At 43.1% G+C, this 24,819-nt stretch overlaps 1 protein-coding gene across 1 annotated transcript in view; it reads left to right on the top strand.

Moving 5' to 3' along the window:
* nt5dc1 (5'-nucleotidase domain containing 1) overlaps nucleotides 1-24,819 on the top strand; it is a 94,471-nt gene that overhangs the window by 58,018 nt on the left and 11,634 nt on the right. The window contains exons 8-9 of the mRNA XM_083933746.1: nucleotides 6,604-6,701; nucleotides 16,466-16,587. Of these exons, the coding sequence (XP_083789872.1) occupies nucleotides 6,604-6,701; nucleotides 16,466-16,587 (220 nt within the window). The remainder of the gene's footprint in view (nucleotides 1-6,603; nucleotides 6,702-16,465; nucleotides 16,588-24,819) is intronic.

Raw genomic sequence — 24,819 nt, 5'->3', positions numbered from 1 at the left:
TCCGGGATAAATAAAGTAATCTATCTATCTATCTATCTAAATAGACAGAAAACATCAGAAAAACCAGTGTTCCCTTGTATCCCGCAGGGTATACAAACAGAAAACAACTATAACCCTTTTTCCAAAAAAGTTGAGATGCTGCGTAAAATCTAAATACAAATCATTGAAACCCCATATGTAATTGAAAATAGCACAAAGACAACAAATGACGGAACAGAAGACTTTGTTTTTGAAAAGGATATCGTTTTCAATGGCAGCAACACGTTTGAAGACAGTTGGGACAGGGTCATGTTTACCACTCTGGAAGCATTTGGGAACTGAGGAGACCAATTGATATCATTCTGAAATTGGAATGTTTTCCATTCTTGCTTGATGTGGGATTGCAGCTGCTAAAAAGTTGAGGTACATTTAATAATGCACCAAACTATTTCAATGGGTGTCAAGGTCTAGCACCCAGACTCTTTTACTACGGGGCCATGCAGTTGGAATACGTGCAGAATGTGGTTTGGCATTGTCTTGCTGAAAAAGACGTTGCCTCCTTGGAAGCATATGTTGCTCTAAAACCTGTATGGTTCAGCATTAATGGAGCCTTCACAAATGTGCAGGAGACCCATGCCTTGTGCACTAATGCACCCCCATACCATCAAGGATGCAGGCTTTTGAGTTGTGCTGATAACAAGCAGGATGGCCCATCTCCTCTTCATTAAATGCTGACTGGTCAGACCACAGGACAGTTTTCCACTTGGCCTCAGTCCATCTTAAATGAGCTCGGGCCCAAAAGGCAGCAGCGTCTCTGGATCTGGTTAATATACTGTTAAACTGATACACTACAGAATCCTGTGTTTCTAATAAACATCACCGACATCGAATACACGTTTTCAGCCTTGTCCCTTCTATTCAGAGAATTAATCAGATTCTATGAATATTTAATGATATTAGGAACTGTAGATGATGAAATCACCAAATTCTTTTACATGTTATATTGCGAAACCTAACTAAGGGCGCACTCACACTGTCCATGCGTACCGTGCCCAAGCACTTTTCACGGCTAAAGTCTCGTTTGTTTGACCAGTGTGAGTGCAAGCGTACCGCGCCTTGCCAGCCACGGCCCGTTTGGGAGAGGTGGGCTTTTGTAAAGCACATTTGCACATGTACGAGCACGAGCGTGCGCACGTGTACGAGCACGAGCAAGAGACCTAAGGCGGTTCTGACATCATTTTATGTGCGCCTGTTCGGACATAGAAAAAAGAAGGGCGGACCACCCACAGACATTTAAAACAATGGTGGCGAAAGGTTCACGTTGGTGTGATGCGGAGGTGGAGTGTTTACTGCAGATTTGGTTGATGAAAATATTCAAAAACAGTCGACAAGACGCTGAGAAACTCTGAGGTCTATGGAAAGATTTTTAAACAAAGTGACGCATCGCGATGACGTCAATCAATGCGTGCGACATGTTACGCCGTGATGACGTATAGGCAGCAAGAAGCATTCGCGTGAGGCCCAGGTAGTGTGAGTACAAACGGGCCTGGGCCGCGGGGGGAGAGGGATGGGAGGACAAGTACCCTAGAGCACGGGGCACGGTGCGGATGGACAGTGTGAGTGCGCACTTACTGTACATTACTGTCCTGTTGCCAGTCAACCTCAATAGTTGTGAGCTGCCCACCTCTCCCAAACGGGCTGGGCGCAGTACGGTTGCACTCACACTAGTCAAATGAACTAGACTTCAGCCGTGAAACGTGCTTTGGCACGGTACGCATGGGCAGTGTGAGTGCGCCCTAAGATAAATGGATTAAAACTTTTGAGTTAGCAAACTTTAAACTTTTCAAAAAACGCTACAGAACTACTTGAAATATAAAGTGTGTTGACGATAATATAATATAAAGTGTGTATTTGGCAAAGCTTATGATCACTTGAGTCTGTACGCTCACAGTTTAGCATTTCAGTCCACAGTTTACATCTACCACATTTTAGAATTGTAGGTGTGCAGCAAAGGGAATTATTGCTCTAGCAAGCCCTTTGCAGTTGAACACTGGCGTTGTGCTTGCCTGGCCTCCCTCTGTTTGCTCTACACACTGTGTGGTTAAGGCTTATTTTTGTAGCCTCAGCCCTGTTATACACTCGATCAAGCAGCAAGAGAGCCTTAAAAAAACACAATGTCCATGTTGCTGCTGTGCTTTAACAAACATCAGCCCTCTTGTTCTTTGTAAGGTGTTGTTATCTTACTCTGCTCTCTCCTGCTTAGGTGGTCTGCTTTTTCACTTTAAATGCTCACAGCTGATTGTTCTCTGTAGTCCAGCAGAGGCGAAGAGCAGATGGAGGTGAAGCCGTTTTGTTTTGCTCTGGATGCCAGTCTGTCTCACCGGGTCTCTGTGGCCCAGGCCTCCCCTCACCCTGCCTCCCCTCACCATTTCCTGTTAGGCAGCAAGCAGCCTGGTCATTCCTGTTGTTCCTCACCCTTTTCCCTAGCTCCCCTGCTGTTTCACTGGCTCCCCCATCCCCCGTGTGTGTGTGTGTGTGTGTGTGTGTGTGTGTGTGTGTGTGTGTGTGTGTGTGTGTGTGTGTGTGTGTGTGTGTGTGTGTGTGTGTGTGTGTGTGTGTGTGTGTGTGTGTGTGTGTGTGTGTGTGTGTGTGTGTGTGTGTGTGTGTGTGTGTGTGTGTGTGTGTGTGTGTGTGTGTGTGTGTCTGTACGTGTGTGTGTGTGTGCTCAAGATCATGTTCAAGTCATTGCTTTACAAGTTCAGGGGACGCAGATTTATGTTGTGATTGCTACAAGAGGAAGTTAGGTGAGGTTCTGGTTAAAGAAGTATGCTTTGTTCATACATTTTGGTTGGATCCTCAGTGTTTGTCCTACACTACACCTAAAGTTTGTGTGGCTACTTCTTCAGAGAGACTCTAGGCAGCACTTTGTTGGTGTCTCATCGTGGCAGCACGTCAGTGTTGAGACAGCACTACATGCTATACAGTATCTCCTTTTCTGCCTCCAGCCGCTTCAGTGTGGTGAGGTGGCTGGAGGCCAGTGACAGTCAGCTGTCACAAGTAACACAACAAGGCCAGATCTGTCTGACAGGAAGCCACTGGCCAATATCCAACAAGCTGTCCAGAGAAGCTGCTGCTACTGTTGGGCACTACTAAATAAAGGCATTTATTGCTGGAGTGCTGCATACTTTATTGACTTGTTAGTTGTTGTTCAGTCCTCTGATGTGTGGAACTTCTTTCTAAGTGATAAAAGTCCAGACAGGGCAAAGGGTCCTATCCAACCGTGTGAAATTAGCCTCACAACGACTGCAGTTACAGTTCTGAAAAGTAAGATTGAGGATTCAAGATATCCACAAACACAGTGTTACGAGTCTACATTTTGATGTATTGTGTAATGATGTCCCAAAGAAATTAGGGATACACCGATGTCTCCCCTGTTGATTACAATCAGCCTGATGTGTTAAAAAGGGGAATAACTAACTACAAAAACAAAATAAACAATAACAAAAACATAAGCATTGGCTATCAGCCAAATAGGTATTTTAAAGTCCTGCTCCACTCAAAAAAAAGGGTTTTTCTCTCTCTCCTAAGGGAGGTGTTGCACTAATATATAAACCAATCACCATTTAATATGTGAAACACTATTTGACAAGGGAAGAACTTCAACAAAACACCTGCAAAGAAACCTGAAACCTCCAGCTCAAAGTGGACTGTCAGTACAGAGAGAAAACACACTGTCATCAAAGCTGTCAGACACATACAGTTATAAGCTATCAGGCTAACAAACAACAGAAACTAACAAAAGATGCTAACTACACTTACATTTCCCATGGTACATTTGCTCGTCGCTAATTTTAGTCCATCCATCTTCAACAGCTTGTCCCTATCGGGGTCGCGGGGGGCTGGAGCTGATCCCAGCTGACATCAGTGAGGTGGGGTCCACCCTGGACAGGACGCCAGTCTATCACAGGGCACATAGAGACAAACAGAGACAGACAACCATTCACACTCACACTCACACTCACATCTACGGGCAATTTAGAGTCATCAATGAACCTAACACCTGCATGTCTTTGGACTGTGGGAGGAAACCGGAGAACCTGGAGAAAACCCACGCAGACACGGGGACAACATGCACACTCCACACAGAAGAGCCCCAGCCGGGATTCAAACCAGAAACCCTCTTGCTGTGAGGCGACAGTGCTGACCTATGCAGACCACACCACCGTGCCAATTTTAGTGCACAACAGAAGCTGAGTCTGGGTCTGACTGATGCCAGGTTCATGACGGCCAAACTATAACTGAACTGCAGATCACCTGTGGGTGACGGGCAGCCTGGGCTCCATGTCTGCCCGTCCATCAGCTGGGCACTGTGAGTTGGCCATCCATCCAAGAGGCTCAGCTGCCCCGTCGCCTCCTGCCTGAAGCCGGCTCAGACGTGTAGGCCTATGGCTGATTCTCTCCGATATTTGGCATGTAGAAAAGTCTCAACCTAGTGCGTGCACGAGAATGAGCAGTGGTGTGCGGGGCAAGGGCAGGGCCAGACCCTTCTCTAAGTTTTGTTAAACTTTTCATGTGGGAAATCCATGTTAAACAAAAAAAAAAGATCATAACAGAGGAGTTTTAAAACGTACGCCACCAGGACGGAATGACTTTAGATTCTCTGGAAAAAAGAACTTCTGTTGTAGTAAACAATGAAAAAAGATGACATAACATGTAATTTACTTACTCAAAAGGTGGATTTGGTGTTATGTTGCTCTTTAATCATGATTCATGATAAGTAAAGTTTATAGGTAAAGTTCAGAAAGTTATCTTGAAGTGAAATTATGATAAGTATGACACGGCAAAGACAACCCCAGATAAACTAATCTTTTCAAAGAGGCTCACACTCAATGATTCGGCTGCTAGGCTAACGGGTGAAGAGTGTGGCAGGGTTTTTTCTGGCCAGAATTTGGGCTGGGGCGGGCAGGGGAGCGAAAAATGTACGGTCGTCATGAAACCCGTGCAGCCACTCAATACTTAACTAACCTTATGTGCGCAAAACCATGTCCACCTGACTTTTCTCATTCAACTCTGACACCCACAGCCCAAGAACGAAAACTGTTCCCTACAAAATATCACTCACTGTTTACATTATTATTGTAGCCTCCCTAAGTGGTCAGACAGTGAGACTTTATCCACTTTGTTGCAGCTTTATTTCTGACTGAACACAAGCTACTGTGGGCCATAGCCAACACCAAAGCAGAACAACCTTATCACCGTTCGCTCACTCCCAGCGGTCCAACACTCATTAGCGTTCACACTCCATTGACAGTTCAATTTTATATTATATATTTATATTTATGTGTCTGTGTGCTTATATGTAGCACACAGACAATAACCTACATAAACTCTCAGCTCTCTCACTCTCTTTTTTTCACACACGTCCTCAATCATCCTCTTAATGACTCAGGCAGCACTCTCCAACCAACTTTGGCTTTGTGATTCGGTAAGCCCAATCCCTAGCCTGATAGCCATGCAGGACAACCAATCGGACGATAGTGTGCGTGACATAAGTCAAATGATCAAAGTCAACTTTGTCAATTCTGCAATATGTGCCAGACATACACAGGAATCGAAAATGAGTTTCCCTGCAACCGACGGTGCAATAAGTACAAAGGAAAGAAAAGACAAAGATAGGTCATACATACAACGGCTAAATAATAGTGCAAAAGTAAGGCAAAACCAAATGGTAAACTAAATATAAACCCCTTATTTTTCTCCTCTGGAAAATCCTTGGTGACAAAGTAATGTGTAAGAAACCCACTCCAGTTAGTGAACTGTGGAAGAGACCGATGAACGCAGATCAGAGCAGAGCAGTGTGAGAAACTAGTGATGTCCTGTGGGCGCAGATGTGCTGAAGTCATTCAAAGCTGTGGTCTCTACACTTCCTGTTCATTTTTGAATCCTAGAGAAGAAAACATTGTTGAAATCTTCTCTTCTGACACAATCAACACTGTTCTCTCATTTCTAGCACTGCTTTTTTTTTTCTTTACAAAATAAAGGTTTTGTTGAAGTGCCTTAGTTATTTAAAAAAACTTGCTAGTACAGCAGTGGTACATCCACTGCTGATATTCTATCAAATCAACAACAAATCAAGTATGTATTATTTGTTCTCTAATTTTGATCTCCAGTGTGTATACCGTGTACATATATGTATATATATATATATATATATATATATATATATATATATATATATATATATATATATATATTGAGAGAGAGTTTTTAAGTTGCCAGTGAGAAGTCCTTCCTCTTTCATCAGGCTCTCTGGCCTTATATGGAAGATTCTATAGAGATACTGCACACATACAGTAGTGTACATACAGTACTGTATGTAGGTCTCCTTGGAGACATCATCCGGCCTCAACATGCTCACTATCACTTCATGACTGAAGTTGTGTGGGAGTGTAACTGTTTACTTTATTCATCTAAGTATTCCCTGTATGTGTACACTGTTTAGCTTCACTGAGCCATTTGTGCTTGTGTAACTCAAGTATATTTGGATGCCGTCCAGACATTGTCCTTCACACAGAGGCCAGGCGCCTATCACAGAGGCTAATGTTGTTTCTCTGGCTGTTGCAGGAAGGATTTTGAAGAGCTATTTGACGTCATCATCACAAACGCCCTGAAGCCTGGGTTCTTCTCCCTGGTGCCCCAGCAGAGGCCCTTCAGGACCCTTGGTGAGTACAGGCCTGCTGTATAGAGACTGATATACTCATATCATCGGTATCTGTGTTTATGTACTGATACGAATATGCTGATATGAAAATCCTTTTTTACAAAACATATAATGCAGAAAACAATGCTTGGTGTGATTTAGAAATGGTGTCATTATGTAGTTTGTCCAGCAGGGTGTGGTCAGCACTAGACTGATACTGAACATACAGTACTGATCTTTATTTAGTTTTCCTTTTTGATGGTATTGTTTTTTAATCTATGTTCATTTCTAGAATTGGTTGACAATGTAGTGGCGGCTGCTGGTCTTTGAAGGAGGGGAAGCTAATTTTTCCGGCCTCCATCATAAATGTGTTTTTTTATTTCTATGTAAATTCTTCCCTTCATTCCTTTTCAAGAAAATGATCTGTGACCCTGTCACTAGGCGTCTTTTCCAGGGACTTAACCAGTGTCCTCTCAATGGCAGCAGAGCTAAGCTGCTTAAACGGCCTTGGCCCAGCTGGAGCTGCTGCACCAGGCTACTGTGAAGTGTGACCGCCTGTGAGTGATGGTGACGGGGGGAGAAGCTCCACAGCTGCCGCTGCTCGTTGGCGAAAGAAACCGCAGTGTGACAGAACAGAGTCTCCAAATACAACGCTAGTCGTTTTTTAAGTCTCTGGGGATCGGTAAAGTCTCCGGATCAGTTCAGAACAACGGAATGAAAAACTTGGAAAATGCTCTGCTGGATGTTTATTCTTCAAGGTCGCTGATTCGCTCATTTAGCTGTCAATCAAAAAAGGATTCAGCCTCAGACAGCTCATCCAATCATCATGCAGAAGCCGAGCCTCCGGGCCAGCCCACTGCCCCATAGACCTCTAGAGACGCTGAGCGTCCGATGGGTGGGACAAAGCCCAGCATTTATCCAATGAGCATCTAGTTTGGCTGCAGTGGAACAACTCGCTCTACACTTCCCCATTGAAGTCAGTAGAAGCTGAGCGTCCGACTGTGTAAAGAGCTGTGGAGCTGTGGGGATGAATGAGAAGGAAGTTGCTACGGTTACCTGTGATAAGAAGCTGATTCTTAACAAAAGATGAAGGCTTTCTACACACAGCAGGACATATTTCAACACTTTTTTTTTTTGGTGACATTTTAGGGGAAGCTGAGCTTCCCTTGCAGTCTTAGAGCAATCGCCACTGGTACATAGAATATAATGTATAATAATGTTAAATATTCTTTGAGGAAGTTATTTGTTTAGGAAAGCAGCCTCATATTTGTCATATTTTCACAATCCACATTGAATTGGTCTATTTTCATTCCAGCTCAAAAATTCACTATATCAGTCGCCATATCAGTAATGTGTGAAATTTTCCCAAAAATCAATATCAGTCTCAAAAAGCCCCTTTATTGGATATCAGTTATTTGATTGGAAGCTGCAACTGATCGCACTGAGCTGATAAGTCACATCACTGGAGTTTCATACCGGACCTTAAACTCTTTATTTGTTAAAGATTTGTCTTTTCATGACCTGTTGTTTCTTCGATTAACTTTTAATATGGTGGGAGAGTCTGCCTGTCAGCAAGAAACACTTTTATATCATTTTTTTTTCAATCACAGTGAGACTGATCATTCCTGAGCATCTGGTTTTATATCAGTTACATATTTCCATTTGCCCCTACCTAATAAATTATTTCCAGTGCTTAAAACCAGTGATGGGAGTATCGGCATTAAAAATAACGGCGTTACTTATGATGATTGGCTGAGGTAGAGTAAAATTTCACGGTAAGCCTATCAGAGGTAGAGTTGGGCGGGTGTTGTTGACACAGAATCGAAAGCACGCATGGTTACGCACACACACACACACACACACACACACACACACACACACACACACACACACACACACACATGCGCGACAAATGTGAGTCAATAAGCAACAACAGGAAAAACAGGATAAAAAAATCGTATTATTGTTTCAACATCACGGTGCTGAATCCTTTATATGTTCTGTTCACTTCTCGTGCGAGCCTATCTTTCAGCGGTGGCCGTAACACCAGGTAATCCCAAAGTAGCCTTTTTTTTAACAAATGTGGACATGAAATGCACAGTATGCCCTGTAATGTCTGTGCTTCTGCATGTCGGTTTTTCATGCAATTCCACTGTGACCTCTCTCAATATAATATAATACATATCAAAAGTTCCAAAACATCTACTGTGTTATTTATATTGATTTACTATATAAACATAGAAATTACAATATCTAAAATAATACATGAAATTTGATTAGAGACTAGTCTCACTTTGTTCCACAGCAACATTAAAATAGGTCAGATTTGTGTGCAATGTTTTTGTTAATAATGTGTCGTATTTAGTGTCTTTATATTATATATTATTTATTGATTATAATATTCAGATTAATCATGAATAATTCAACATGCACAGTGGAGGTGGGGTTCAAATTTGAGCTTTTAAAAATGTACTTAAAAATAAAGCAATAGTTAATTTCCATAGTAACTAGTTATTTTTATAATGTAGACCTCAGTAACTTATGCAGTTACTTTATGGGAGACTAACTGTAACTAATTACTTGCCCAACACTGCTTAAAAGACACCATAATCTTATTCTGTGTTAAATAATGAATTCACCATCAGAATATCAACAAACACAGACGCACATCATGAATGAATGATATAAAGACATTTGGTTGGAAGAAAGGATTCCTGTGTCTCTAAGCAGTAGGCCACAGTATACGTACAGAATGCACCGGAGCCCCTAAAGTCCTGAGAGGTGGTTTTTAAATAAGTTATTTATCATGTGTGCACAAGATAATACATATCACCTTAGAGGACTTCAGGGGCTCTGTAACAGGTAACAGGCTGCAGAGAGAAAACACTGCTCTGCACTGATAACTGTGTAGTGTACAGACAGTTAGTACATATAAAAACCCATCAAAAGTCTTTCCAGCTGTACACACTGCTGTCTGACGGATGATCCAGCTGTAGTCATATCTTTTTTTTAAGCACAGGAGATACATGTATATCTGGAGATACAGTTTAAAACTCGTTTTTTTACAGCTTTTAGCAGCACAAACTAAATTCCATTCACCTCCATTGTATTAAGATATCTTAAAACCTGGGCACATAGACAATACCTATGGGAAGTATTAAAATATATATTTGTCATAATTTGGGTGAATTGGGGTTTTTAGGCATTTGTAATATTGTTCATCTTAGGGATATATCTTGAGGAATCAGGGATCAGTGCAGCTGTAATCTTCTCAGAGTCTTAGATCTTATGCAAAGATTTCAAACAGCTGTTAGTTGTGTTAGTGAGGTTAATATCAGTTGCCAACATTGCGTTGGCTCCGATCCTCGTCATCAGCAGTGCACAGAACTCCTACCTTCCCGGGCTGTCTTTCAGCTCTCATTAGCCCAGGAATCTGATCCTGGATGCTCATGTTGAAGGTGTGCACTGGCAGGGGCAGCCGTTGGAATGCTCCCCTCATCTGGTTTGTATTCCTGCCAGCAATAACACTGGGGATGCATGATGTGTGAAGACAGGATGATCCACTCAGTGAAATATTCTCTTTTCTCTCTCTCTCTCTCTCTCTCCCGAGTTTTGCCACGTTGGCAGAAAAAAAACATTAGCATCTGCTCTTCCTTTGGCTTCAACACGTACTGGTTACAACTTTTTTAGTTGTAAACACCCCTTGTTATACTGCACTCCTAAACCTTTCTATAGGCTTATAAAGAATTACAAGAATTTGACACAGACTATTACTTTAAGAATGATTTAACACTTTCCAAGACAGCTAAATGATCAGCTCATAAATTATTCATTTACTTCCACTTCTTTTATGAATTGAATAATATGGAGCCTTTTCTGTGTGGACTTTCAATGTCCTGTCTGTGCTTGTATGGGTTTCCACTCACTGTCCAAAGACATGTAGGTTAGGTGAACAGGTGACTCTAAGGGCGTGATCACACTGTCCTCCCGGACCACGACCCGGACTTTAGGGTACTTGTCCCCCCTCCCTCTCCCCCCCGCGCCCCAGCCCCGTTTGTACTCACACTACCAGGGCCTCTGCCAATACTTCTTGCTGTCCATACGCCTTCAAGCCGTAACACGTCACACGCATTGATCGCGTGTGTGTGGCTTTGTTTACAAATCTTTCCATAGACCTCGGAGTTTTTGTGCGTCTTGTCGACTGTTTTTGAATATTTTCATCCGACCAAATCTGCAGTAAACACTCCACCTCCGCATCACACCAACATGAACCTTTCACCGCCATTGTTGTTGTTGTTAAATGTCCGCGCATGGTCCGTCCTTCTATTTACATGTCCGAACAGGCGGACATAACGCTACTGCCGTAGGGATCGTGCTCGTGCGCGTACACGTGCGCACGCTCATGCTCGTACATGTGCAAACGGCTCCGCTAAAGCCCACCTATTTCAAGCGGGCCGTGGAGGGCCAGCTGGCCCCAGTTGAGCGCGGAGCGGGTGCGCTCACACTACTTAAAGGTACTAGACTTTAGCTGAAAAAACGGTTTTGGCCGCGGCCAAAAGCACAGTGTGATCACGCTCTAAGTTGCCCACATGTGTTCGTCCTGTGATACATTGGCTCAATACATGCTGGGATAGACTCCAGCACCTTGCAGTCCTGATCCAAATAAGTAGCTATAGCACTTTACAGCAAGCTAGCTAAACAATGTTAGCTCCACGAGTTGGTTCGAAACTTTGTAAAGCAACAAACATGATTATAATGCTACAAGACTGCACTTGGGGCCAGGTCACAGGGGCAGCCGGCTAAGGAAAGTATTCCAGGCGTCCATCTCCCCAGCAAAGTTTTCAGCTAATACTTGGGAGCCCTGTGGCAGAGTGTTCTGGGTCTACCCTGGGTCTCTTTCCAGTTGGAAATTCACAGAAAACGGTGCCCAGGAGGACCTCAAGTGGATCCTGATCTGATCAGATGCCCGAACAACCTCAAGTGGCCCGTTTCGATCTGAAGGAGCAGCGGCTCTTCTCCAAGCACCTTCCAGACGTCTGAGCTCCTCACCCTATCTCTAAGGCTGATCCCAGCCAGCCTACAGAGGAAACTTACATCTCTTTTTTCTGTAATCTTATTATTTTATTCCCTACTCAAAGTTCATAACCATAGGCGAGGGTCGGAATGCAGATGGACTGGTAAATCAAGAGCTGTGCCTTCCAGCTAAGCACCCTCTACACCAAACCAGTCAGGTACTGTTGTGGAAATGGATTCTTCAATAAAGATCAAAAAACAGGATCAGCTTTTTCTCCGTGGTTTATTTTGCCAAAGCATTTTCTTCTGCAGACAAAAATACGTTCATCCCCACATCCTCACAAGTTAGAGTCTAGCAGGGAATGACGATTTGCCAAATCTCGCACAGTCTTTTAGTTAGAGGGACAGGACGCGAATAGCCTTGGTTGGGTGACGTCTTTAGACCAAACAAAAACATGCCTTAGACATTACAATTCTGAACATTCTGAACCTCTCTCATCACAAGGTCTCTAACACAGGGTACAGATGCACAAATATGCCAATATATCATCATGAGTTAGTTATTTGCATAATCCATTAAGAATGTGAGACAGAGGAGACACTGAACTGTGCCTGTCCTGACAAAACTATGATTATCAATTACAAATATCCAAAATTCCCACAACAGTACAATGCCTCCATCACTGCTGACGCCGCACCAATCCACCTGTCCATCTCCCGCTCCTTAACCTCACTCATGTACAAGACCCCAAGATACTTGAACTCCTTCACATGGGGCAGTAACTCACTCCCAACCCAAAAGGAGAGATGCTGCTTCTCATCCCAACCGCTTCACACTCTGCTGCAAACCTCTTTAGCCTTCAGATCCTATCCATGGAAATCATAAACTGGGCATTATTGGGGAGTGACCCCCAGGGGACACGATTGGACCCAACCTCCCTGCCAACCTCCCTGCCAACCTTCCTGCCAACCTCCCTGTCAACCACTCTGTCAACCGCACTGTCAACCATCCTGTCAACCGTCCTGTCAACCGTCCTGTCAACTGCCCTGTCAACTGTCCTGTCAACTGTCCTGTCAACTGTCCTGTCAACTGTCCTGTCAACTGCCCTGTCAACTGCCCTGTCAACTGCCCTGTCAACTGCCCTGTCAACTGGCCTGTCAACCGTCCTGTCAACTTCCCTGTCAACCACACTGTCCACTGCATTGTCCACCACTTACCTATCATGGGTTAATAAATACAAATTTGATACTAGGTTAAACTAGCCTTGGGCTTTCTTCTAAAATGTGCTGCAATCATCAAAGAAAATGTCAGAGAAAGGTTTAATATAAATGACTACATAACCTCAGGCTCCACAAGGTGTTATTCATCATCTGCACAGTTAGTTCAGTTGAGTGAGCGGAGACGGGCAAAAACCAGAGTCAATATAGGCCAAGCATTCACTCCACAGACTGAGAGAAAGGAGAGAAACGGCATTTAAATGCACGCCCAATTGACTACGTTTCTCCTTGATCGCTAACATCACTTTCATCTTTACTTAGCTGGAATGGCTAATGCTAATGGCTAACGCTAACCGTCAGTTAGACCAAGGTGGCAACAAGACTGCTGGAATTATTTTTTGTTGTTGCGGCTACGATCTTAAGACACTAGATGGCGGTGTTCTGCTCTTTCTTCATATTTAACCTTTAATGTAAGAAAAAGATAAACACACATGACCAAACATGGTCAGACATAAAGACACAAATATACACATTAACACTACATGCAGTACATAAACATACAGACTTGAATACAGTCGTTGACACTGTTGTGAGTCAGGATTTAGGTTTGTTATAAACTGGGAGTATAAACACAGGCTAACTTGTAGCGTAGCAGAGGTTGGTCGAGTTGATCATGTTTGGTAAGGTGGCAAGAAAGAAGCCTCTCCTAAAAAAATGCTTTAATGTGTATTAAAGATTCTGATGCCATGTGTTGAAGGTTTTATGGTCGGATGAGACCAAAACTGAACTTTTTAGGCTGAACTCTGAAGCTCTATGTTTGTCAGAAACCAAACACAGCACCCCACCCAAAACACACCCTCCCTACAGTGAAGCATGGTGGTGACAGCATCATGTTGGGGGCTTGTTTCTCTTCAGCAGGGACTGAAGGTAACATGGATGCTGCCAAGAACACCCAAATTCTTTAGAAAACCTGCATCCCTCTGTTAGACACTTGAAAATGGGCAGATGGTTCACCTTCAGCATGACAACGACCCAAAACACACCTCCATTAAAACAACACAGTGGCTAAAGGACAGGAAGGTGAAGGTCCTAGAGTGGCCCAGTCAGAGCCCTGACCTGAATCCTACAGAACATCTGTGGATGGACTTGAAGAGTGCAGTCCATCGCTGCTCACCACAGAATCTGACTGAACTCCAACAGTTCTGCAGGAAGAATGGGGAAATATTTCCCAATCCAGGTGCACAAAGCTGGTAGAGAAATATCCAAACAGACTGATGGCTGTGATTAAAGCAAAAGGTGCCTCCACAAAGGAGGCCCCTTACATCTGGGGACTCATCACTTTTACAACACTGCTATTCTAGTTTTTATTAATTTTCAGAAATTTTGAAAAGAAAAAAAAATTCATGTGAATGTTGTATGACAAAATTGTAAATCACTCTGGAAAATGTTTTTTTTTTAATGTCTTATCATTTCAGGCTGCAAAACAAAAAAAGTGATTATTTCTAAAGGGTATCATGACTTTCTATAGACACTGTAAAGCTGGTGCGATCTTTATGTCAATTGCTTTGAAAATACAGCAGTTTAATAGGAAGTCATATTTGGCAAATGCTGGTGATGCTTCAGCAAAGTCAGTGCCAAATACTGCCAACGGTTTCCATTGTAATTACAGCAATTACCTGTGTACTTTCATTACAGATTTCACTGTTGAAGTGTTACAGAAAAATATAATTGCAGCCGCAAGTGACTAATAGTTTCATCATAATTATTTGATTATATTTATTTATCTGTTTTGAAATGGTGTAAAGCAGTATCCCACACTGGAGCCCAACAGATATGGGATTTTTGTTGCCGATACTGATTTTAGAGGGGAAAGATTCACAGATTACAGATATGACGGATGATTTTTGAGCTGCAGTGAAAATAGACCGTTTCTATACGGATTGGACACTGATTAAAGAATAGTACATCATTATACAAACAATGTATTACATTCAGGGGTTAAAGCAACAAACGTTTTGTGAGCCTGAGTGTTCCAGGAGGAAACGTGTAAAGTTTATTAAATTAAGTGTTATATGAATTTAAAACTGCTCTTTTATTCCTGTTCCTGTATTCCTGGGGCCTCAAAACTTTAAGCCCTGTTTAACATTTTCAACCTATTTGGAACAGTTAAGAATAAAACAATCAAAATAGCTACAGCTACTGTATATCATGTTTAGTATGTTAGGTCAATTGCTAAGAATTTCAATAAAGAATACATTAAACTAGATTAAATATCAATGGGACACCATTTCTAAATCCCCCCAAGCATTGTTTTCTGCATTCTATGCTCTGTAACAAAGGTTCTTATATCAGAACAAATCAGAAAACATACGCCCATACTGATAGATACTCATATCTCTGTGATAGGCCGATATCTCAGTCTGGCTCGATCCCACACATAATCTGTTTATAGAACATAAACATACCCACTGTTGAAACAGCCTAATATAAGCCTAGTAGATGTCGGTGTTAATAAAAGAACATATATTTTCTATTTAGATCTGGAGAGTCCACAGCTCAACTCTGTTTAGATGTGTGAGGCCATATAGAGTCATAGTTGTGTGAGTACAGTCTTGACTGTATAACTCTGGATTAGAGTTGCAATCATTCATATTGAGTGCCCTGTCTAGTCTGTGGAAGGGAACACTGACTGCATCCTGTTGCACATCTACAATTTTTTTTAATCATTTCACGACGGATCAGCCTGCAGGTAGAAGCAGCTTGTGTTTTGTTTGCTTTAGATAGTATCAACACACCACTGACACGTCTGTTGACTTCACACTAAGTCTGTCACCTACTCTTCATGTTCCCCATCTTTAGAAAGTATGCAGCACACGTGACTTGCTCTGCACATTGTGGTGTTGCAAGCTTGAAGTCATGCAGTGGAAATATGAATGTATTTGTTGCTGTTTTTCTGAAAAGATTACGGAAATTAAGGTTTAGACCTGCACTGACAAACAGTCATGGCACCACACATTAGCACCAAGACAACCATTCACTGAAGCAGAGTTCTTGTCAGGAAACCTGGATTTATTTTGATTTTGTTCAGATGATGTTGTGACCATAAAATACCAATTTAAGCTTGGCTGTCTGTTTGAAGCCTTACCAGATGTTGGCTGTGAAGCAGTTTGTTGCCAACTGAAAAGAGGGCGCAGAAGAAGATTTAGCTGTTTTTTGTTGTTCAGGTGTTTGACTGTGGACAGAGTTCTCCTCTTGAACAACCGAGAAATGCTAGTGTGGATGTAAGTCATTTGCACACAAAAATGCAGCTTTAAAAATTAGAGGGCGTATTGACGCAGCCTAAGTTTACACTACCTGCCCAGCACAGGCAAGCATAGTTGGTTTTTAACCCCAAAAACGGAGCTAAAAGAAGAGTGAATATTCTTCTCAAAATAAGAATAAGAAAAACGTTTTCTAAAAAGGGCATTTTGATGCTGGAGGACTAGAGGCTGTGCAGTCATGTAGCAGCTGGCTGTTTGGTCAAACTGTTGTTGTGTTATCTTTCCTTTCCTGCAGTGAACGACGTTGAGGAAAGCGAAGGGTTGCCATCGCTGGACAAACCCGGCTGGTACTCTCAGGGCAACTGGCCGCACCTCCACGAACTGATCAAGACCCTGACGGGCAAACCAGAGCCCAAGGTAGGCCAGCCACCTCGTACTTTATTTTACAGGGGCGAGCAGTCAGACCTCTGGCTGAACAACATCCCAGGCTCGCTTTGAGGTTGACTCTGACTTTGTTCTTGGCAGAGGCTGAAAGAGATGAAGGTTTCAGCTCAGGGAGATTCACACTGGTGTGATGGAGAGGTGGAACGTGGCCCTTGGCATGACTGTCGACAGGGCTACTGTGTGCCAGCATGCAGGGAGTTCACTGATGAAACAGGCCGAAAAGTCCACTCTCTTCATACTTCTTTTATATAATGCAGCCCATTCTTAGGGACAATTTCTACACAGAGCAAAGAGCTCTTTTTTACCTCTCAGGTATGGTATAGGACATAGCTGTTAAAGCTTTCCCAAATTTACATTCAGTACAATTTCATTTCACATTTTGAGACATACCAAAACAGGAGATAACAGAAATAAACAAGAAATACATTTAAATTGAAACCCCTCTTAAAATGTTCCGCATCAGCTTTGTAAAGGGGCAGCTTCCATTTGCTGGCGCTTTGGTTTGTTGGTGAGTAGTACAGCATATTTTCAGCCATAGAGACCATGTGCATGGCAGAATAAAGAGCTTGATGATCATTTTTTTCCAAAGGAGCATGTGTTTCCGCAAGTGAAAAATATAGGAGCACATTAAATATTGTTGGGGGAGTAATAAAACGTGAAAGGGATATGAGAATACACTGAACAGCAAGCTGATTAAATGTATTTGAATACAAAAAGTACACTCTCCAACAACTCTCCATTTATAAGAAATGTTACACTTCATGTTCATACCAGAGTTATTATTGTGACCTAAACTGGCATCCACAAACTATTTAAATTACTGCATCTTGTAACACTACAATAATCTATTAGCACAAACTTGAAAATACACAACGGTGTGCACGTAAACAGGAAATAAAATTGCTGTACAGTTGATTCTCTCAACCTATTCACTCACACACATAGATCACAAGGAAGAAGTTAAAGAGGTTAATTGTACCTGCTGAGCTTAACTTAACTGTCTGTCTACTGCTCTGAAGCCACAGCTGACAGTGTGAGTGTATGTGCCCTCCCCAGCATTCGCACCTACGCAAATGGACTTTTTGTACAACTTTGCGTGTTTTTTTTTGGCAGATGCTATTTGCACCTGGGTGTCAGTAGGCTATTTTCAACCTGCCTAACCCTTAATTTTCACCTGATACAGATTTGTTACGGAACAGCTGCGCTGCATGTCGGCTCCCTGCTCCGTCAATCCTCCGCAGCAGTGCAGCCATGATGGACAGCTGCAGCCACGAGGACCCACGAGATCTTGCAAATTCAGATATGATTGCGCGATATGTATATATATATATATATATATATATATATATATATATATATATACATACATATATTAGGAGTGGAGCGGTTTATTAAAAATCTGTCCCGTTCGGTACGCTTGTTTACCGTTCAGTTTATGAGGTGCAACGTAGCGTAAGCCTTCATGACCACTCGTATCCATCTCAGTGCTACTGTCCTGTGTCAAATCCCGGTGCGCTGGAAGACTTGCTCCACGCGCTCCCTGTAGGCACGCAGTCACTACGCACGCTCCTGCTACACAAGTTCCCGCTCTGCTCTTCTGCGTGGGTTTCTGAATCCTCTTGGCAGCAGCTCGCTAAGCTCTGCTTTGAGGTTGACACAGAAAACATCAGTTCACCAGAGAACGGACAGAGAAGTTTTTGTTTCCGTCTCTGTGAAGCCTGAGTTTATTCTGCAGCCAAATCTGCGCGTAAAGAGGATAAGTTGATAAAAATCCTGCTACTCTGCATTTATGTTACGTTCATTTGTGTCAGTCCAGTTTTTAATAAATAAACTAATATTTCATATGTGCTTGTCAGCCTGGTAAAGTAACTAGTTTTACTGAAGTATCAGATAAATGTAGTGGAGTAAAAATTAGAATATTTCCACTGATTTGTAGAGGAGCAGAAGTATAAAGTAGCATGTAAATAAAATACTCGAGTAAAGGAGAAGAACCTCAAACTTTACTTTAGTCCAATAATTGAGTGAAAACCTCTGGTTTACAGGTTTGTTCATTTAACAAGGATTGTTTTTGACAAGCTTGTTGCACTTTGAGGTGATGACTACTATTTATATTGATAAAATAAATATATTGGATTATGTACAATATCCATTAATGTGATGCTCGTGTTTTTACAGCCCCTCATTTTGGATCATTTTCGTAAACCGGCCTCAATTCCACATTAATCTACCGTAATTACCCTGATGTAGCCTATTTCAATCAGTTCAGTGATTGCTGTTTGTGCGTATTTTAGTGAAAGAAAACCTATTTTCTTCATTTTTTCTTACCTAGAAGGCAAACAATTGTTTACCTTTTTGCCAAATAAATATATAAATGCGTAAATGCAGCAATGTCTCTCCTACTGTTTCAAAATCTCACGTGAGTTTTTTCACACACGTACTCCTAAATACATTTCACAGTTTGCACACATCTACCGTATATTATATGAGTCAACTTTTGAGAAAGGAGTTCAACGCCATTAAAACGCGCACCCAAATGGCTACGTTTCTCCTTGATTGCCAACATCACTTTCATCTTTACTTAGCTGGAACGGCTAATGCTAACTGTCAGTCAAACTCCTCTAATACTTGTTTTTTATGGTGCGATTTGCCGGAGGGGATGGGTTCAAACAGACTGAAACAGACTCTAGTCTCCTGTCTCCTCACTTGACACACTCGGCAACGAACCTGGCAACCCGACTGCTAGAATTATTTCTTGTTGTTGCGACTACGATTTTGAGACACTAGATAGCATTCTGTTTATTCTCATTATTCAACCTTTAACTGCCACACCAACAGCTCCTAAGAATTGATTGTCGTGCTCTTTTAAACAGTTTTCAGGCAAAGACAGGGCACAGTGTTACAAATAGCAGGGCAAACAATGTCACAGTAATAAGACCTCAAAAACTGCTGAATCATCTGAGCCCTCAGCAATCTGAAGTGGAGCCAGCCAAAAAGCTCACATTTGACAGTCTAGTGAAAGCTACTTGACTTACGTCTTTCTGCAGGGAGGGGGAGCTTGCTGTCCCACACTGGAATGCCTCATCTGTAGGGAAAATCTATCAGATGGTGCAGTGGTCCAGAGTAAGCTCCAGAGGATCACTGTATGTTTGTTTGTGTAAAAAAATCACTATGAAGTGGTGTTACAGTTTACAAAAATTCGGAAACCACTAATTCAAGCCACTCATTAACCCCCGAAGAATGAAATCATGTCTAACTTACAAGGCGTAAAGGTCAACCAGCAGTTAGTGGTAGACATTTACTAGATTTAATTTCATAGGCACAGTGGCAAAACTGAGTAAGGGTACCATTAATCTTATCCTGGCAGCTTGATGGTATCGATATCACAAGATCACGTGAGTGTCCAAACCATCAACCGTCTAGACCAATCAGCATCCTGTGAGGAGCTACTGGCAGCTACAGATATGGTTCAGGTGTGTGTCACATCACAGAAAGTCCTGTCATTCAAAACAACAATTACACAAACTAAAGAGGTTAGCTTAGATGCTGCAATAGAAGAAGAGCGATAGTGAAGAAAAACTACGTCTTGGTTCGGTGATCTGATTGATGGATGTGATAGACAGATGATTCATCCGATCACCTGACAGGTACACAAGTGTCTCACCATATGGTGAATCAGGTTATGGTTCACAAGGATTTGTTTCAGTGATTTTCTTTTATTATCCTTTGGGCCGTATATGTTTTGTTAGAAACAGTAGCAATGGTAGAGAGACTGCAAGAAATGAGGCATCTCTATGGGTTATAAAGGTTCCTGACCAGATACCCCTGCAAAGACCAGAGAACTTTCGCCTGGTGCGATTGGCCTGGAAAGTTCGTTCAAGCGCCTGTAGAGCAGCTGTGCCAAATATCTCCCCAGGTTCCACCGGAACCTTGCGAAGGGTCCTCCTACACGTTTCGAACAAGGGTGACTGCGCCAGCCAGACCTGGCGGCGAGTCTGAACGAGAATGGACATCAAACGCCCAGTTCCCTCGACATTAAGGCAAAAGCCTGCAGTGAGGCATCACTGAGGCTGATGGTGGATGTGTCCACTTCGGCTCGCTGTAGGGAAGCCGATAGGGCGAGCATAAGATGCGAGAGTGAATGCCAATACGACCCATCCCTGCCGTTTTGCCATAAGCCTTATAAAGAAGGTCATCCGTGACCCGACATTGCGGGCAAGGGCACCTGGCCTCAGGGCCTCGTCAGGGGAGACTATGAGGGAAGCGACTGTCGGCTCAATCACCGGCATGTGGTCAGGGCCAAATTTGCTGCATCCTGCATCGCAGCCAGAGTCCGGCCATCTGCTGTAAGGTGGGAGAGAGCCTTACAGTCTCTCTAGCATGCGTGCAACTCCCTCAGATATTCCTCAGAGGGAGGAAGGGTGAAGGTGGCAGGGGTCGGACTGCACCTGAAAAAAGCACTAGCAGGCGCTGGTTCCGCCTGCTGGAGATGCAGCTGCAGGAATGCCAGGGCTGCAAGAATGATGGAGCACCAGAATGGAGGGACAGGAGGAGAGACTTCATCTGACCTAGCTCTGTCGCCAGCAGATCCACCTTCGAGGACAGCTGGACCGACCTAGCTGTCTTCCTGGAGGGAGCACCAGCAGCTTCTATGGCACGCCGCTTGGGACGGGCAGGCAGGGCTGGAGACGACCGCCCTGACAATGTGGAGCCAGCATCGATCATCAGGCTCTCCACCTAAGCCAGCCTTGCAGCTCTCACAGTGAGAGCCATGTAACCGCAGTTCATGCAGGCGTCTTCTGAGAGACCCTGCTTCAGGTGTACGAGGCCAAGACAAGAGGAACAATGGTGATGGCCATCTTTTGGCTGAAGGAGCCATACAGGAACTACAGGCATGAGAGTCCATTGCGGCAAAGGCGCCAGTACAGTCCCGCCCGGCGAGAGCACTCTCATTATATTATTCTTATTTTTTATTTATTTTTTTACCTACTATAGTGACAGGGGAGCGTGGATACACCCCTTCACTAATACGGCAGTTATCAATACAAAGCCAGCACCTGTGCACACACTCCTGCTAGCTTACCCCATTAAAGCAGACTGAGCGAGGGCACTTTGCCAACCGTGGGCTCTCTTTAAACAAAAACACAGACAGTGGTCAAAGCTACCGTGAGCGGGGAGCCCCTTCACTGATACGTCAGCCGTCAATAAAAAGCTAGCGCCGAGCATATGCTCCTGCTAGCCTCCTTTAAGGGCAGCCTAAGCGAGAGCACTCCGCTAGCCGCTACAGGACATGTAACAACAAAGTAACGTAACAAAAAGTAGCTTGCTTCATTAGCGAAAAACATCATGAAGTAAGAAAACAACGATACAGACAAGGAGAGGGGAGTGAGAGCACTCACTTCACTAGTTCATACGCAAAAAAATTGTCTCAATTGCTTATTTGATGAATGTATTTTCCGGGGGAAAAAACCATGGGATGATTTTACGCTGGAATTTCACTTTAAGTCTGATCACAGTTTCTCCAGTCTGCCAACACTTGATTGTGTTTGATGAATATTTCATGTCCTATAATGAAATAATGAATCTGAATTTTCCATATGTATTCCCTCCAACAATGGCGTCTCATATACAGTATACCTTTATTCATTTCTAACCATGCTTCATCTGAAAAATGCACATTCAGTTCCTCCATCCATTTTTCCCTCAATAAAAATGATTTCTGTCCATAAATTTGTAATAAAATATTTTTTATTTCTTTTCATGAATTGATTGTGACATTGTGATACAGTATATTCTTGATAGATAAAGTGAATATATTCTCGAAACCTTATTGATCAATCTCTTCTAAACATGTTACAGTGAAAACTTGAACCACATATAAATAAATTAAAAGAGGACCAGTCTGAAAACAAAATTATGTGTCTAACAATGTATGATGTGTATGATGTCTAACAATGAGGCTAGCACGTTACCATTGGCTCGCCAGCTTGCTAACTACCCCAGGAAGATCACTGCCAAGTGTCCAGCACCACCTTTTTTTGCAGAGACACACAAACCCCAGTGAATGTTACTTCACTTTGGTCCAGCTACAGTAGGAACCATGCCAAGGTTTGCAGCGGGTAATATTTCTGGTAACAATGATATTTTAACAGAAGTGTAAAACTTGTGGGTATTGTAGTATCCTACAGGACTAAAGAAATAAAAGAAGGGAAGACGGCACAGACCAGACACAAGCAGAGCTGCATCGGCCTCAGCTGAAGTAAACGCAGCAGCACTCGTCATCATCCACGTCTCCAGCCCCCCCCCCCCCCCCCCTCCTCCAAGCCCTCCACTCAATGCCCCCTCTGTTCCCCAGCCACGTGGAGAAAGCTCTTGTGGAATTCAGTGTCAACCTGCACTTACAGCTGCTTTAAAACGCTCCTCCGGGTTGACCTGAGGCACTCTGTGTTTTCAGTGCTCTCCACTTTCACCTGACAGGACTTAATGCAGGTGGGCTGAATGGAGGTATTCAGGAAAGATTACAACGGCCTCTCTGCACAGAGCTGAGGCTGATGGGGTCATGGTGGATCTGATGGGACACGACTATGGAGATTCAGTATGAGGAGTTGTCATTCTGAGCTTTCTGCTGTATTTCTCAGAACAGGAGTTTGGATTTGAGGCTTTCACAGTTGATTACGACATCCCTTCAAGCTAATGAAAAAGTGGGTGATGTTTTTTTCAACAGGTTGATTCTCAATAATAAAGCATAGGATGTTGTACTTCCCCACAAAACATAACTGCCGTACATTTTACAAGTCAAGACAAATTAGTCTCATCTCTTTTCATATTCTTATTGTTTGTACTGGTCCTACTTTGTAAACTAAGTCAAAGAATCTTAGAGTTATGACAAAATTCAAATAACCTTTTAGTCATTTTCTTAAAACTAACAGGCAGATTGTCCTTTTTCTGCTTGGTCACAGCTGCATTAAAAACACAAGTAATGATCTCAATCTGTTGGCACAATCTTTCACAGCTCAGGAAGAATATAACAATTTGGGTCTCAATACGAGACAAGAAAAGGAGGTTTTGCCCTGCTGTCTTGCTGCCCCCTCCTCTCCCGGTGCTCCAGGCCCCACACAGTGTGCTGCACAATGGGCTCATTAAGGCCCCTCTGCATGCCTGCAGCTCTGTTTACCTGGGCCTGGCTTTAGCTTTAACTGCTGCTCTGAGTGATGAGCTGATAAGAGACGGGGGCACAGGCCCACACTACATGTCATCTTAAAGCTGCGGTAAGCTGTTTCTGAGCAAGAGGATGGAAAATGCTCTAAAACAGACTCAGGGCAATAAGCCTAGATTTATTTAACCAGGAATATTCCCACACACAACTTAACATGATAAATCAACAAAATAAAACAGCATTAAAAATAAAAAGCAGATCAGTGCTCAGAAACAGGACATCTGGAGTCCTTGTCTTCTGTATAACTAGGGCGCACTCATACTGTCCATCCGTACCGTGCCCCGTGCTTTAAGGTGATTGTCCCCCCCTCTTCCCCCGCAGCCCAGGCCCATTTGTACTCAGAGTACTTGAAATTATCTGGGCCGCGACTGCATTGCTTGTTGCTTATACATCATCACCCCTCGGAAATTAAGTTTTGTCAGACTGTTTTTGAACATTTCATCAGACCAAATCTGCAGTAACCAGATTCAGCGGCATCTTTTTAAAGGTCTATCCCAGGGAACATATTGTGCCAATATAAGCAGCAGTGTGGCATAGCATGTAGAATTGGGTTAAGGATAAAAGACAACAGCTCAACCAACTAACAGTGTCATGTGGAAGAGTATGGAAGAGATTTAACTGCAGTCTGCCATCTGATTCACTTCACGGTGCTCCCCCTCATGCAGGGCTCAGTCTGGTTCAGGCCAATCTAACTGTATCCTACACAGTGAAGCTCTTCTATAATATGTTGCCTCTGTGCTGGAATCCTCGGCCTCTGTAAATATTTATCATAGTGATCCCACGACTTTGGCAGCAGCGCTGCTGAGCAATGAGAAGTGCTTTTTGGGGTATGGAGAGCAGCTGGGGGAAGTTCTGGGAGAGTCTGATGGAAATGTGATTCCTGCAGTCCTCTCCCCACAAGCCAGGCCCACAGCAGCCCCGATGAGCCCCCCTGTTTGTTTACATGTGGAAGAGCCGACCTCTGACACAGCACAGCTCTGTGAGGGGGAGGG

Source organism: Echiichthys vipera, assembly GCF_963691815.1.
Source record: "Echiichthys vipera genome assembly, chromosome: 19".
NCBI lineage: Eukaryota > Metazoa > Chordata > Actinopteri > Perciformes > Trachinidae > Echiichthys > Echiichthys vipera.
This window is presented reverse-complemented; position numbering and strand designations above follow the sequence as displayed.